Source organism: Carya illinoinensis, chromosome 9 (assembly GCF_018687715.1).
Source record: "Carya illinoinensis cultivar Pawnee chromosome 9, C.illinoinensisPawnee_v1, whole genome shotgun sequence".
NCBI lineage: Eukaryota > Viridiplantae > Streptophyta > Magnoliopsida > Fagales > Juglandaceae > Carya > Carya illinoinensis.
This window is the reverse complement of record NC_056760.1, coordinates 220,616-237,501: the sequence shown is the minus strand read 5'-3', so window position 1 is coordinate 237,501 and position 16,886 is coordinate 220,616. Positions and strand designations below refer to the sequence as shown.

At 35.5% G+C, this 16,886-nt stretch overlaps 3 protein-coding genes across 3 annotated transcripts; 2 read left to right on the top strand and 1 right to left on the bottom strand.

Moving 5' to 3' along the window:
• The first annotated feature begins 2,682 nt into the window (after positions 1-2,682).
• Positions 2,683-4,268, top strand: LOC122275152 (GATA transcription factor 7-like). The gene is made up of 2 exons (XM_043084117.1): positions 2,683-3,051; positions 3,400-4,268. The coding sequence occupies exons 1-2, from the start codon at positions 2,929-2,931 to the stop codon at positions 4,111-4,113; spliced, it is 837 nt and encodes a 278-aa protein (XP_042940051.1). The 5' UTR covers positions 2,683-2,928; the 3' UTR covers positions 4,114-4,268.
• Positions 4,269-6,144: 1,876 nt separating this feature from the next.
• Positions 6,145-10,135, bottom strand: LOC122276495 (glucan endo-1,3-beta-glucosidase 8-like). Its single transcript, XM_043086271.1, has 2 exons — positions 9,358-10,135; positions 6,145-7,294 (listed from the first exon to the last, which is right to left on the bottom strand). The coding sequence occupies exons 1-2, from the start codon at positions 9,693-9,695 to the stop codon at positions 6,193-6,195; spliced, it is 1,440 nt and encodes a 479-aa protein (XP_042942205.1). The 5' UTR covers positions 9,696-10,135; the 3' UTR covers positions 6,145-6,192.
• A 5,729-nt stretch (positions 10,136-15,864) lies between these two features.
• On the top strand, positions 15,865-16,596 carry LOC122275856 (protein FAR-RED IMPAIRED RESPONSE 1-like). Its single transcript, XM_043085144.1, has one exon. It carries the CDS (start codon positions 15,865-15,867, stop codon positions 16,594-16,596), a length of 732 nt encoding a protein of 243 aa, XP_042941078.1.
• Positions 16,597-16,886: the final 290 nt, after the last annotated feature.

Below are 16,886 nucleotides of genomic sequence, written 5' to 3'. Positions count from 1 at the left end.
ATAGACTTGTGATGGACTGTAATGACTATGCAATTCTTGATATCTGACTGTACAATTCTTGATATCTAAACTTTACTTGGCTACCCTTGTAACTAACTTAACTAACTTTCTTTAGATGAAGCCTTTTGTTTGGCTTCTCGGGACTTCAATTCTAATTCCTCTATATAATTCTGTACATTCCAACATGATGTTTGATACAGGATTTGGTCCTCAAGAGGTCTATTATATTCAGAATTATATGATTTATTTTTCCTTCTAATGTAAGTTTTCTTTCTTCGACCTATAGGCATTTTTTTCAACTCAAAATATGTTTCATCTGGCAAAATAGTTATGCGATCAAGGCTGGTGAGATAGGGTATATCCATAAAATGCTTACGTTTGAGGTTAAATTATTTTGAATGAGGCATGATGATTGACAACTGATATGGATATTTTTGGAGCTGTGAGGATTTAGAGATGAGATGATTTCAGGCAAAAGTTGAAAATTAAATAAAATATTGTTAGAATGTTATTTTTTAATATTATTATTATTTTAAAATTTGAAAAAGTTGTAATTATGATATGATATAAGAATCTTTTTCAATCCAATCGGTTCCTTATTCTATGCTTCATAGAAGAATATCATTGAAAAGGATTTGTCTACCCGTTGAATGAGAGGGCTTGGGAATTCGTAACTTTCATACGTGTCCTTGATGCTTTACATTGTTAACTGGCCCGGAGGGCATTGACTTCAATCTCTCCATGGTCAGTTGTTTTTACAACAGAAATACACGAGAAATTCCACTTTACTTTTATGGAAATCTGTTGACCATTTATTGCCTATCATTGATTCATTCAACAAGAAAGCTAATGGGAAGATAAAAAAAAGGGTGCACTGAATTTTTCGTACGACAATGGAAATGGCTTCTGGGCTTAGAGGGGCTGAGGCGGCTTAGGGAGGGGGGAGGGGGGGGAGCTTTCAACCTATGGCAATCCTTATTTAATCCACATTAAACTGCGCTCTGGTTCTAACTCTCGGGTGGGTTTGGAAACAGACTAAAGTCGGTTAGGCTCATTCACCACATAACCAGGCCGGAACTTGTTGAGAGATAAATCTCCCTGTTTTTCTTCCTTTTCAATCTTTCATTTGTAATGCCGTTATACCTATTAGAAGTGCTGTTTTTGTGTGGAAGTTGCGGAACAATGGTATTCCTTTGGAGAGCAATGTGGAATCTCCTTAGCCTCGATTTGTGCCTGCTATTTAAGTTGGTCTGAAACAGACCCTCATGCGTTTTTAGAGTATTGTTTGAAAAAGAGTGTTTGGCTCACTTAGGCATTGTTTCTCCTCACTTTTGGCTGCCCTCACATAATTTCTAATAGTTGGAAGAATAAGGCCACCTCATGTTGGATCTTCTTTCTTCAAAGGTTGGCTAGGAATGCAGCAAAATCTGAAAATGGTTAATTTAATTCTCTTGGTAAGCCATCTTTTCTTACCGACAAGCAAAACACCCTTGTTCTTGGCTCTCTTCACACTCCTCTAACAAAAGCAATGATATATATAAATAAATAAAATTAGGGTCTCGTCTTGTGCTCCTTTGAATACCATTTATTATCAAATAAACACTCAACCAACAAGTGACCCAGGCACACAATTTTTACAAGTGTGTTCTTTCTGGTTGAGTTTGGAAATTAATCTTTTTGGTTTTCTTCAGTCCTAGCCTCCCCCACATCTATTTACATTTGACAATAGCAGGTTTGTTTATCAATGAATTGGAACCTCAAAGAGGGCCTTTTTTATTTTATTTTATTTTTAAGAGAATATTAGAACAAAATATATATAATGTAGTGCATTTATCACCATTTGATGATAAATAAACATACAATAAATAATTATTCAATGATAATAGATGTACCGCATCTTACTTAATGGGATGCAAGTAAGATGGTAGTGTAGTAGATAAAATTTTGCTTAAACGATACCTTAATAGTATCTGTTAGCATAAAACGTAGTTGAGCGTTTTCTTTAAATTACAGCATTGATCGGTAAGTTCACTGAAAGGATGCTAGCAGCTAGTCATTAAACCTGCACATAATCCATCTCCACTGCCCCTTTTCCTGGACCAATTAAACCGATCTGGTCAAATTTGTTGAAATTTTCAAAGAATCCAGCACCCAGTAGTACACTGCTATTCAGCTAAAGACCAAATCCAAGACCATCACAATGTATCCTTTGGAAGAAAGGGAGGGAGTTGCAGGCATCACTTATCACCTAATTTCTGAGCTGCCCTGCCTATGACAATAACTTCTGCAAAGCTGCACTCGTAATTCAGAAAGAAAGCCCCTATTTTCTTAGGACCCTACTACAGGGATCGGACTGATAGTGTATTTTATCTTCTTCCTCTTATTTATTTATTTATTTATTTATTAAAGGCATAATGCATCGGTCATTTTCCATTTCCTTATCCTTTACCTGAATAAACTAAGGTTTAAAAAAACAAGGAACATAAAAAGTACAAATAAAAACATATAAGAGCTTTCATTTTTTAGCAACAATAAGCTCTAATATGCTACTTCTCTTTTTCTTTTCTTATAACTTGAGAAATAAAACATTACAGAAAATATGTTTTCTTGATAAAACGAAGAAAAAGCAAGGACATGTATAATATAGATGGTATAAACTATAAAGCCGTGGTAAACGGGTCCTCATCAGATAGTTGCAGAGAGTGGTGGGGATGTGCCGATGTGGGCTTGCTCTCTTTGATTGCTTAAATTTGATTTGTTTCTTTAGCTGTATCTGCCGACACAAAAAATAAACGAGGCCATAAGGAGGCACTGAGACAGCTTAGAAAGACTGCATTTTTCTTCTCCTGTTTTTCTTTTTTGTCTTTCTTTGTTTCACTTTCTTTCTCTTGGTGTGTTCAAAATCTCAAGAGTATTTGCATTGTGGCCATGGATTTCTACCGGAATGTGACAGTTGCCGGTGATTACCAGCCAGAGCAGGTCCTTTCCCCTCACTCCAGGCTTGGTGGCCTCACTAACAGTCTTGACGAACTCTTCTCTGCTCAGAACACGGTTCGTCCTTTCCTTTATTGGTGTTCCTATTCATAGTTTCCTTTGTACTTCAATCTCTCTCTGAGCGGAGTTGTGGTTGTGCTTTCGCAAATCTCTTTTGCTCGCTTGTACTGTTAAGAGTTTTACAACTTAGTTTTCTTAAATTGCTTGCCTGTTTCAACTCCTTGGTTCTCCATTTTTTATTTTTCTGTTCCTCCTCGTGCTTCGTCAGGTTGTGTCCCTTCACACACTATTTTGGTCAGGTTTTTCACAACTATATTAGATATGAGATATAACATTTCACCAATACGTAGTACATGTTCTCATGGGTCTTACTAGTTCTGGGTTTCTTTGTGACCAAACGTTCAGGAAGTGGATGTTAGCTTAGAATGGCTTTCAGTATTTGTGGAAGACTGTCTATCCAGTAATGGAAACTGCCTCCCAGTACCCACCGGTGTTCAAACCACAAGTACAATCCCAAAGTCCTCAAGACCCTTGCAGAAGACCGAACAGAACCCAGCTTCCCTGCAAACTTTTGTAGTGCCAGGCAAGGCTAGAAGCAAAAGAAAAAGGGCTACAACTCTCAAAACCAAGAACCCTTTAACTTTAAGAAGCACCTGGTCACATCACTTGAACCCAAAAATTAATGCCCTCAACGTAATCAGCTCGGACCCCCCTTTGCTCCAACAGGCTTACTGGTTGGCTGACAGTGAACTTATTGTGCCCAAAAATGAGGAAAACATTAACATACTAAGAGATGGTGAGCAGGAAGAAACAAGGGAAGAAGAGGAAGGACAAGACGAGAAGGGGATGGTGCGGAAGGGAAGCTTGGAGGGTAGCAATGAACAGCAGCCAATGGCAAGGAGGTGCACCCATTGCCTAGCACAACGGACCCCACAGTGGAGGGCTGGACCATTGGGTCCGAAAACACTGTGCAATGCATGTGGGGTAAGGTACAAGTCGGGTAGGTTGCTGCCAGAGTATAGGCCAGCAAAGAGTCCTACTTTTGTGAGCTATTTGCACTCCAACTCTCACAAGAAAGTCATGGAAATGAGAATGGCTTTTCCGCCTTCCATTCCCTAGTGGGCAGTGGCATGGGTTTTCCCTTGAAAAACAAAGTTCAGACAGAACAATTCCTTGAAATTAAACTAGTAGTGTAGTAACACTGAATTTTCTGTTGGCAGATATCCATGGGATCCCTTGTAATTTAATATCATGCAGTCCTCATTTTTTTCCTCTTTTTTGGTTCCCGAAATACACCTGCAAGTAGATTTTGCAGTGTTCTTCACATGTTCATTCCCCGATCACATCGATGTTCATTATTATTATTTTTTCTTATATGTTGGATTCCAAGAAAAATAGTAGCGTTAAGGGCATTCTCATGGCTGAATTCTGAACATTCGAAAAATTATTTGTTTATATTTTTGGAAAGCTCTGTGCCTGCAAGGCAAAGCTCTGCAGACTGCAACGTTAGGATACAAAAGCAATGAAAACAACAAGACTTTGATGCGTTTGCGACTTTGTGCACAACTGGTTTTCCTCTGTTTGTAATGTCGCGAAGTCTCTCTCGTTTTTTCTTTTTTCTTTTTTTTTTCAATTAAAAAAAATAGAATCCAAGTATTTGTGTTGTCGTATATATTATTCAAGTTTTGCCATATAGCGATACTGCCTTGTAAGAGATAAGATAATGGATTCCAAGAAGGGCATGCACGTGAGTTTTCATTGTTCATGTTTTATCGAGTGATTTGGTGGTTCTCAAGAAAATCTGGAACAGTTTTGAGAAAACAAAAGCCATAGGATGTAGACAAACACACGGTATTTTTGCATATACTGTGAAAAAATGCTGTGTCTAATCAGCCCTCTTGATCAGAAAATAGATATCCCTCAAATACCTTGTTTCCATGCATGACCCTTCTGGCTACCTCCATGCTTACTTCCCAAATATATTCACTAAGTTCTTATCCGTTCATCACTCTCAAAACATTAGATTATGATTGCCGACAAACCGTTATTTGCATGCGTACGAGCTTTTGTCAGCAGAAAAGTTATTTTTTATTTTATTTTATTACTATCATTATTTTTGGTGAGTGTGAAATCTAAATATTGATATATTAGAGATACCTGTTTAATGTGTTAAAATTATGTTGTGCCAACATATCAAGAAGAATGACAATGGTAATACGTAATATTGGCCGGGGGTGACACGAAAACACGCAGCCTAGGAGTCTATGTAAACTAATCACCACTTCCAAATAAAGTACCGACATTTGAAAATATGGAACATGGATGATGATGATGGATGCGAAGGAAGGTGAGTAGGTGGGTGAATTAACACACTCATCACATCCATGACCACAAGAGAGGACTGAGGAGCACAAGTGCCATGTTGTGTTGTTTGGGGTTTTAGGGTGCATAATTGAGATGCTCATTTTCAAATGTTTGTTTGTGTGGATGGTGAAAAACTGGTCCCACCACTGACAAGAGCTCCATCAACGCTTTTGTGAGCTTGAAAAGAGAGAGATTTCTGGCCAGAAAAGAAAAGGGAGAGATTTGGTCAGCCTAATGCAACATGCCCAGCAGCTTATTAGAGCTGGGCTAGATATTAACAGGAGGCCCGCGCCCGAAGGAATCTCCTATCCATTGGTGATTGGAGCAAGGGAACAAACACTACGGGGGGGCTCACTGACTTTAATTCTACCTAGGCCTTGGCCGGACTAATTGTCAACTGATTCTCTTTCAATTCAATCTATCTGGCCCTTTATTTACCCTTTTTTTTTTTTTTGTGCATAAAGGAAGATGTCCAGTCTCCTTTTTGTCTTCCTACCATCAACACCAACATGCTGCTGCTGGAGTGCCTTATGCACCCGCGATCTACAGCCCCATCTAAAAATAAAAAAAATAAAGCCAAAGTGGGATGAGTTCCATTCTGTATCGTCACGAATCTCATCCCACAGGCCAACAAATCAATTAGATGCCTTATAAGCCATAGGATTTATGGTTCCTGTGGACTTTCGTTTAGTTTAGTTTATTTATTAACTAATTTTTATCGAACCAATCTGTGAAGTAAAAATATCCCCAAAGAGTTGTAACGTACAAAGAAAGTACCAAAAATAGTAACAATAAGCCTGATCTCCAAAAATATTATAAATAAAAATAAATAATCTATAGCAACAGAAACAGGAATAGAGTTACAAACACTGCAGTCACCGTTGAGCACCCCCCAGAAGAAGATGCAACTATCTGAATGGGAAAATTGCAGTTCCCTTGCGAGATATTCTGTGCAGTCACCATGGCCAAACCTTGAAAATTGCAAGCCAATGGGTTCTGATTCTGTACCTGGAAATACATATTAAATGCATAAGACGCATTCCCATTAGCATCCAAGCTGTTACAGGAGGAACCATATCCGAGTGATGTGCAATCCGCGAAGGTGCAAGCAAAGTTTATGTTATCTGCAATCTTGCTCAGATCCTTGGCATTGGGGTTAAACATACACCATTTGTTAGGGAGATATTGCACATTTTGTGCAGGCACAAGAAGTTTATTTTGATTCTGACCAGAAAGATCCATACCAAATTTGGGCTGCCCATCATACCTATAAACTCCCCAGTGGCGCTCAAAATTTCCTGGAGCAACGCTCTTGGCATCCTCATCTATAAGACCAAACAAGTAAACTTCTATATATCCAGGCCGTAAAGGGGTGCCCTTATCGGCTGCAAGTCTCGATAAAAGCCCGTTATAAAATCTATAAGCATTGCCTATATTGGCGTTCTTGTCCCCCTCTGTAGGCCACCCAACCTCGCCTACAATAATGGTAATGTTCTCATATCCAACAGCTTTAAGAGCAGACGCCAAGGTGTCAAAGTTGGCATCAAAAACATTTGTGTACTGAATCCCATTACTATCAACCACGGGCTGGCTTACCCCGTCAAAGAAGGCATAGTCAACAGGGAAGTCGTCATTGCCATAAAGACTTAGGAAAGGGTAAATGTTTACCGTGAAAGGTGCATTGTTCTTGCTTAGAAACTGGACAATCTGGGTCATTAGGTCACTAATATCATTCCGGAACCTCCCGGCAGATGGATAGGGACTGGTCTCTGGTGAATTGTACACATCAGCGTTTAAAGGAACAGTGGCCTTTATAGAGTCTCCGACACCAGCTTCATTAAGGGCATTCTGAATGTTCTGAAGTGCTGGGAGGGTGATATTCAAGAATGAGCCATTGTAGGATGTCAGGAAAGGCTCATTGCCAACTGCTGCATATCTGTGCAAGTAGGTGGTAATAATCTGAGAAGAATGAGGAGCTAACTTGGAAGCTACAGCCTCTCAAATCTACAATGCCAAACGTATAAAGAGAATAGCAATAAAGACAAATCAAAATTGTATATCAAATAACAGAAGTAAGCTTCACAGCCAGTTTTTACTTGAGAGCAAGAAGACTGGTTGAAATGTGATAAAATTATTCCTTACTTTTATAAACTACCATGAGGTGTTCGGTTTGGCAATCCACCATTCTAGGAATGTGATGCCAGAATCTGGATTACCAATCTATTCTTTCAAAAAAATTCTTTATTTTTCTCCTAAAGTGCATAAAACTGTTTGCTACAAAATATATTTTTTTGATTGGAAACTCCATCTCTGTGTTTCAGATTTAGAAATGAAATAAACAATGCCGGGGAGTAGAGGAGCATGTAACCATCGTTTCATTTCATTTCCCAAATAAACTTGTTCATAGAATAAAATAATTCCTCACTTTTTATACAAATTTTGCAAACGGTCACAATGAAACAAAATATAATTATTATTAAAAGATAACCCTGACAAAATTCGACATAGAGATACAAATTTTCTTGTACAAATATAATGATATTTCATAGGAAAAAAATAGTTGCATAAAGCCACATTATTTTGAACAATTACAAAATATAACGAAAAAAAAAAAAAAACCATACAAGTGTATCAAAAGGTACAGACACAAAATATAAAACAAGGAAAATTGTGTTGAATATTCTGGGTGATGGGAACGTGGTGTATCACCTCTCTACAAAGGAATCCACATTCCCATCTAAAGATGGTTGGGATGGAATCAAGATTCCCATGCGCATCTGGATTCAACTTCACTTATATGCATTTAAACAGATTATTAAATCTTAAAAGAATATCCTCATTTAAACACCCCACTAATGTAAAAGGTTTATCTAATTGGTAAAGACAAGTCCAAATTGTAAATCTGATAATCATCCCTTCCTTTAAACTTTTCAATAAGCATTCAACAATACAAAATTGAGATCCAACAGAGATGATGACATAACAAGTTTATCAAATAACTTTGACAAATCTATTTCTTTCTCATTTATATTTTGCCTACTAGTCTTATAGTCTGTTTCTAACAATTAGATTTAGTGTCCGTATTCCAATAAACTTTCTAGAGAGATAAATTTTCCTCCTGGATCTTGCTACTCATTCTTTTATATTTCCCATGCGAAATCCACACACAAAAGAACCGTACAAAGAACCCAATGCTTCAAATGATCGCCAAGTAAATGTCGAAAAAAAAAACAACATAACAACTTCCCTTTACTCGGTAAACAAAAATTTTATTTGAATGAGAAGAAACTGGATCAAAAAATTAGTAAACAAGAGAATCCCAAAAATATGCAAGAAGTTGGTGTTAAGTTGGTAAGATACTAAGACCCAAATCTCAGTAATTAATTAAAGCACATTAAGTAGAAACATCGTTGAGGAAAGCATGTGGCGTATTTGATAAAATATAAAGAAAATAAAAAATCTAGTTATAAGTGATTCTGCGCACCGATATATGCACCAATCTAATATGATTGGTCATAAACTTTATTGAAAACAATGCCAATTTAAATTTTGAATATGAACCCATCAGCATTGATACGCAGATTGGAGTGTAAGTTCGCATGTACGTAACAAAAGTCGATTTCTAAAACGCTATAGAACAGAAAATTCAAAGGCAAGGCATTGAATGCCACGTGATAATGTGGAATCGAACATGTCCTAACTGCCCATGGCAGAGTCAAGAACCAACTCAAGTTATTCAACCAATTAACATCCCAAAATAGCATAAGTTGCCCAATACTTCATATCAATGTGATCAGAAAAGATCTTGAATTTTGAAATAAATGAAACAAAGAATATCCCAAAAAATTTTCAAGTTAAAGCAAAAGATTATCAATAATTTTCAGTATATATAAGGAGAATGACCATAGTTAATAAAATTGAGAATCCCATGGAAGTTGATAATAATAAATCAATCGGAAAAGGAATAATTAAACAAAAAGAAAAGAAATATTGATATACTTGATGTTAACTCCTCCATTGAACAGATAGCGGGTGACGTTTCTCTGGACCCATTGCTTAGCACGACTATAGCTGTTCATCACCGCCAGCTGATCGTTGGGAATAGCGACCATGACCTCGATATCAGACCCAGCCAGAGCGCTCATTGTAGACTGCTCTGCATCAAACAGCTTCACCTTCTTAATCCCATTGTCTTTCAACATCTTAACCACTGTGTCTGGCGGCAACTTGTGGGTTGCCATGGTACCCCAATTCACACCAAGACCTTCAACACAAACATAAACACAACCGAGGAGCCACACAACAAAAACCCAGTTAAGAAACCACAGCCTCTCCATGATCCCACCGTTTCTTTGGGGGAAAATCGCCACGAAAATTATGGGTTTTACAGGGCAAAAAGGGAGAAAGTCTTTTTTTTTGAAGCAGTACTAAAGCAATTGTTCGTTTTTCTTCACAGAGATTTAAGGGGAAAAGCAACGGTTTTTTGCAGATGGGTTCGAGGAATCAGAGAAAATCCAGCGATTTTCCAGCAAGTGAGATTAAAGGAATCCAGTATGTATCAAAAGCAGCACAAATATATTTCACAAAGAAAATAATTAAAATATCGAATAAAATTAAGGTTTTGCTAAAAGCATGAAGGGGGAAAGGTTTATCGGAAACCGTGGGAATCCAGAAAAGTGGGCTTGACGTTATTCTTCGCTTTCTTATGTGCTGCTTTCTAATATCAGAGAGAGATTCGAGTTTCCGAGAAACAACGAGCGTTACTGTTGTTTTTCGAAAAAAATATAACAAGATGAAAAAAAAATTATTTTTCGGGTTTTATAATGTTATTTTTTTAAAAATAAATTCGGACTTACAATTTTATTATTTTGCTTCTTAATCTTATAGATTTTCAACAGTTATCCTCCATTTGATCTTTATCAGGTCATGACTAGATAGACTTCTGTGTATAAAAATCATTTAAGAATAAAGTAAAACCTGGGAAGCTAAATTTTAAAAAGTGAATGTTAAAACCAGGCAAAACTTTGAAAAAGAAAATCAAATTTTTTACAGAAACAAAACATAGGGACTGATGGCCCTGACAGGGGTAATACAATTATTTTACTACAGAAAAATATTTTAGACATTAAAAAATTTTATAAAATTAAATTTATAAATTAATGTGATAGGTTAGATTATAAAATTATATTTATTATAAAATAAATTTAACATATCATATTAAATCATGTTAATTTATAAATTTATTTTTATAAAATCTTTTTATAGTTGTAGTATTTTTTTTAATTAAAAGCAGTAATTTGTTTTTATATTAAGTTTTAAAATCTAACTCTAGTTTATTTTTGTTTGTTTTATTTATTTGAGTTATTCTAAGTATGTATGAAAATAGGAAAATAGGAAAATCAATGGCAGATATAGACGGTGAAGTAGAAAGAAGGCATTGCCAAAATGAGTCCCCAAAATAAAAAAACAAGTGTTGAATTTATTATGAATGTGCAAAGAGAAGCCCTTGGAGCCGGTCGGGTGTGTAATGGTGGCACCAGCTAATAAAGTGATGCCACATACAAGTTCCAGCTTCATTGTGAATAGACCAGCATGCACTAGATCAATTTCACATCCTGCGTTTGCCTCCCAAAATCCTGTTTGCAGAATATCTTCCTCAACCCATCATTGGCCTCCTCCCTTTTCTCTCTCTCTCTCTCTGAAAAAATCAGTCGGCATTGATCTTCTCTTCTCCTCCCCCAAGCCCTGTCGACCTGCTCCCACCGTCCACTGTCTTCTCCTCCCCCCACCCCCGTCGGCCTCCATCGTCCCTTCAAAACCATCCCTTTGAAACCCCCTATTGGCCTCCATCGATTGAAAAATATTTAAGGTTAGAAATCAGTCTGTGATTGATAATAAGATAAATTAAATTCTAATTTGGTTTTCTATTAAGTTTTGTTTGGTTGATGAGAAAAAGTAAGAAAATGTGAGAAAATGTGAGGTTATGTTGAAAAATATACACGATCTATATGTGGATGGTTGATCTGGATCTTTTCTTAGTTCTTTAGGCAAGCTCTTTAAACTATTCAGTACGTGGATGGTTGTACATGGGTTGGATCAATATTACTCAAAAATATTCAGTTTCTCCCTCCCACTCTTTCTGAGCTTTTTTCAGCTCTTGCACGGCGATATTAAAATGCTGTTAGAAATCCAAAAGTAACGTTACATGTAGTAATTTTTCGTAATTTTTATATATTTTATTGGTATAATTAGTTAAATTAATTTGTTTAATATATAATTAATTATATTATTAAAAGATATAAAAAAATTTATAAAAATAACTCTACATCAAATAATTTTTATTTAGATATTATTCCGTGAGGAGACAGATGAGAGAGAAATTTCCTTATTCCTTGAGTAGGTCAAATTACAAGAGAAATAAATCTCATTAGTGATGCGATTTAATTAGATATTACACCCGCCTTGAGTTTTTCTCAAATTTTTTTTTTTTTGAAATTTTTTTATAAAAAAATTAAGAAAATGTTGTTTAATTATATTATTAATTTTATTCTTTTTCTCAAAATATTTAAAAGTGTTAAAAAAATAATTTGAAAAAAATATTTAAAAGTTTTCATTTTTTAACACTTTTATATATTTTAAAAAAATAAATAAAATTTATAATATAATTAAATAAAATTTACTTAATATTTTTATAAAAAAAAATTTGAAAATAAAAAAATTTAACGGGACAAAAATGAACGGATCCCCCAGCGGCATCCTAGCATTGTCTAATCTATAGCGTATACAAAGGTTTTTTTATCTTTTATTTTTTGGTAAATAAGGAAGAGATATTTCTGTGCTCTATGATTTTCTTGAAATGATATCGTTGCATGCTTTTCTTTGTCTTTTGTATGACATGTTTCTCTTGAGATTCTGCATGCGACAAGTATCTTCACTTTCTGAAAAGGAGGGGCGGTAGAGAGAGACAGCTTGATCGTGTGAAGGAAGAATGGAGACTGCAAACTAAGGAGTAAAAAGACTGTGGGGGGTTGTATCGTAAATGTATATTTTGCATTTTCCATTGTATACATATTTAACAGTTTCTATTTTTTTTTAAATATATTTAACATTTTTCAAGCAATTGTATCTAAGCTTTTGGGCAAACGTGCAGTGTCAGAAGCCAGAACGAGGTGCATTAGTGGGCCACGTCATCACCGCACCAATCTTTTTGTCCTCTCTGCTGTGAACCGACCATAAAAAAGAAAAAGAAAGAAAATTACATTATTATTGGACGACCAACCAGCTGGGCCCCAAAGCCGGACAGGAAGCTCATGAATAAACAGTGATTTACCTTTTTTTTTTTTAATTGTGTTATTATTAATATAAAAAATGATATTTACGTATAAATCTAGTACATCTTTTAAAAAAATTAATAAATTTAAAAAATAATTTTTTAATAATAAATCTAATTTTTTTTCAAACTAAATGTCTGAAACTTGCAAGATCATACTGTAGTATAACTCCTTGATTTTTTAAAGGATTTGTGATAACTACTGTATTATTTGTTGTTTTTCAACTCAGCGCGCTCCTCTCCACTCAAGTCACTCTCCTTATAGCCGTTTGAATAGAGAGAGACCCGTCGGTCACTCTTCAGATCCTCGGTTTTGTGACCAAAAAAGAAAATCCATGCTTTTGTCGCTTTCTTGCTGCGACTTTGTCCCTTGGCGATCGCTTGGTTCCCAGAAAGCTTTTGTCTGGGAGCGAGATATCTCGGTAACCAATTTTGGACCTTTTGTCAAAATTTAAAGGTTAAAACTTGTTTAATCATTTATATATAATGTTAAAAATTGTATAAAAAGAAGAAAATGTTATTCCCGATCCGTTAAGGTAGTCCAAGATTAAATAAGACGGGTTGGATCTCACAATAGTGGTATGGAATAGTGGTATAATATCTGTATGTATATTTATAATAGTGAATAGAAATTAAATATAATAAATAAAAATAGAGGTGGAAGTATAAAAATTTACGTAATTCGGCACAAGATTTACACCCACGAGTTGTTTGGAGGGTAAATATACTATAATATAATTATTTTATATTTTCTCATAATTTTCTATTTCTCTATGTACCAGAACTACTACAGGTACCTGCCGCTGGGTACCTGTTGCAAAATCGCTGACATCAGCCGATATATTATTAAAAAAAAAAATTAAAATCGTTTAACGCCGTGGGAAACCCATTTCAAACCTAGAATCGGTAGAAAACATCTTGCGAGCGCCAAAACCAGAAATTTGCCCAGCAACCACACTTCTCTCGTCGTCGATTTCGAAAGCCACTACATTGTTCAGGTACTGTTTATTCTTCATCTTCTTTTGCATTTTTTCAAATTCCAGTAGATTTTTTAATAAACGCTTTTGAATGGTGGGTCTTCTATCAGATTTGTTCCTCCTACCCTCAAGATTGGCATTTCCTTTCCTTGTCCGCCTCTACCACATGCTTCTCTAACATTTTTTCCAAATATTCAATTTTATTGTTTTTTTATAATGTTGAAAACAATTCATCTACTTCGTGAAAACATTTGGTCTATTTTCTTCTTATTTTAGATTTCATTTTTTTCCTGTTGGTCTAGGTGTTTATTAATGATAGTTTTCATACCAATGTATATCTTACATCGAAATGCATCTCACTTTCTTGAGATTGGAAATCTGTTCTGTGTACCTGTTGAAACTTAGAAATAATTGATGTTTTTTTTTTTCTTGATAGCCAAACATAGTATCAACTTGAAATTTCTATTGTGAACAATTCGCTACTTAGGATGTAATTTATTTGAAAAAAGGGGTTGTTCAGTGTGTGGGATTAGACAAATGTAATTAACCTCTTAGAGGTGCTTTCTTGTTATTTTTCTGGTATATGTTTTGACTAATCTTGGTATTGTTGGGATATATGTTTTTTTACTACTTCAGCACGATCACAAAGATACACTCCAAACATAAAAAGGTAAAAAAAAAAAAAGAAGAAGAAGCTAGACTCGTTATTTTTTTCATTTTGCTGGGTTGCGCTGTGTTTTTTTGCCGTTTGTATTGTTGGGATAATGCCTGTTTAGGATATGAAAAACTGGAAGTTCTCCAATTTATAATGATTGTAATGTTGAAAACAATTTGATGGTATTTTTAATATGCTAATAATCAGCTATGTTATGTAACCTACGTTCAAGCTTTACCAGCCTTGATCATATAATGTTATTGCTGGTTATAGGAATAGTGCCTTATGGTTGTGGTTGCCTTTTGTTTGGTTTCGTTTCATTTTTGCATCGGATTCAACTTTTCATTGCATAATTCTTGAGATTGACCACTTCGTTTGCAAATATGAGGGTTAGACTCATATCTAGATTCCCCCTCCCAGGACCTTGATTTTTTCCAGCCAAATGAAAAGAATGAAACTTGGTATGTTTTAGAATCAAATCTTGCTTGGAAAAGAGAAAAAGATAATATAATTTATAACAATGATCAAAATGAGTTATTGTTTCATGTACTTACGTAGAGCCATAAGGCTTTTTTTTTTTTTTTTTTTTAATCTATCAGATAAAGACTCATGGCTTGGTTTTTTGCCCCATAGTTGCATTAGTTGTTTTGGTGACAATGTTATCAATTTTCTGGTGTATGTTTTGGTGACATACTCGTTGTTAATCTTGGTATTAGCTGTCAGTTATGTCTTTGACTAGTCTGGTTGTGTTGTATTTAGATTAGGTGGAATAATGAAAGATGTTTTTTTTTTCCCCTTTTAATCTATCAGATAAAGACTCATCATTTGGTTTTAAGCACACAAATGAATTATCAGATAAAGACTTATCTAAATGTGCAGAACAAATTTCTGCAGCTCATATTGCCAATTCCATTTGTAAATTAAGCACACAAATGAATTATCTATTTGTAAAATTTAATTACTTTTGTGGGAGTAGATCAATTAATTGGTATTATTTCAATTTAATTTAAGTATGACTAAATTGCCCTTCTGTAGTTTAGTTGTGTTTATTTTAGAGTTTTTCATTAAAGATGTAGTACTTGTAAGACAAGTTTTATCTACTTTTGTGGAATTATACAGTTCATATCTTCTCATCATGGAAAAAGGGGAAGAACAGTCATCTCGGCTAATACCATCTAACTCAAATCTCCCAACCACAATGTGTTATATTTTTTTAAAAATTTGTTGGACTATGTTGGCTTGATATCCATGGATTTCCACATGAATAACACATTGTAATAACATGTGCAGGGCATACCATCAACTTCTCTAAACTTCAGAAATTACATGCACACGCACGGTTACCATGGAGAACCTCCTACGTGGTCACCAACTTTAATGCAACAACCAGATGGCTACCAATACCCATGCAATATTCAAGAGGTGATACAATTGTATTCTTGAATTTTTGTAAATTTTTGGTTTTCCTTTTAAGATTAATGTCATATGTTTTTTAAATATTTTTCTTCTTCTTCTAGCACAAAGATGGTTACTCAACTCCTGTTATGACTACTAGATTTGCTGCAAGCGAAAGATGTGATATAGAAGAAACACCCAATTGTAGGAAAACTGAGTTCCCATCTACCTCCGCTAGAGTTGAAGAAAGCAACAAAGATAGACCAGATTCTATGGAAACTGATGATAGAATTGGCGAGACAGCTCAGTTAGATGATGAAATTAGAGGTGACACGATTTTAGAGCCCAAGTCGAAGATGAAGTTTAATTCCTTTGAAGAAGTAATGACTTATTATAAGCAGTATGCTAAGAATATTGGGTTTGGGGTGATGACAAGAAGGACTGAGAAAGGAGATGATGGGACTGTCAAATATGCCACCCTCGATTGTGCCCGGGGTGGGAAGGCCCGTAATAGGACGTTGAATGTCGCCAGATCATGTCCGACAGAAAAGACGGAGTGTAAGGCGAAGATTAATGTCTTAAAAGTTGACGGAAAGTTTCAGTTGACAACAGTTAATAACATTCATAACCACGATCTCAGTCCAAAAAAATCCCGCTTCTTTCGATGTAATCGAGAAGTTAGTGACTCCGTAAAAAGAGTCTTAGATACAAATGATCTGGCTGGTATCCGAATAAATAAGAGCTTCATATCTCTTGTCGTTGGCACGGGAGGTTTTGAAAATCTCCCGTTTTTGGAAAAGGATTGTCGGAATTACATCGATAAGGCAAGACATTTACAACTTGGCGCTGGAGTGCTTCGGGAATATTTTTTACGGATGTAATACAAGAATCCTAAGTTCTTTGCGTCGATGGATTTAGATGACGACGGGAGATTGAAGAATGTCGTCTGGGCAAACCCCCGTAGTAGGGCAGCCTATGAAGATTTCGGTGACGTGGTTACATTCGACACCACATATCTGACGAATAGATATGGGATGCCATTTGCACCATTTGTTGGTGTAAACCACCATGGCCAATCAATTCTTTTGGGAGCAGGATTGATATCCAGTGAGAATACTGCAACGTTTGTGTGGTTATTCAAGACTTGGTTACAGTGTATGGATGGTATAGC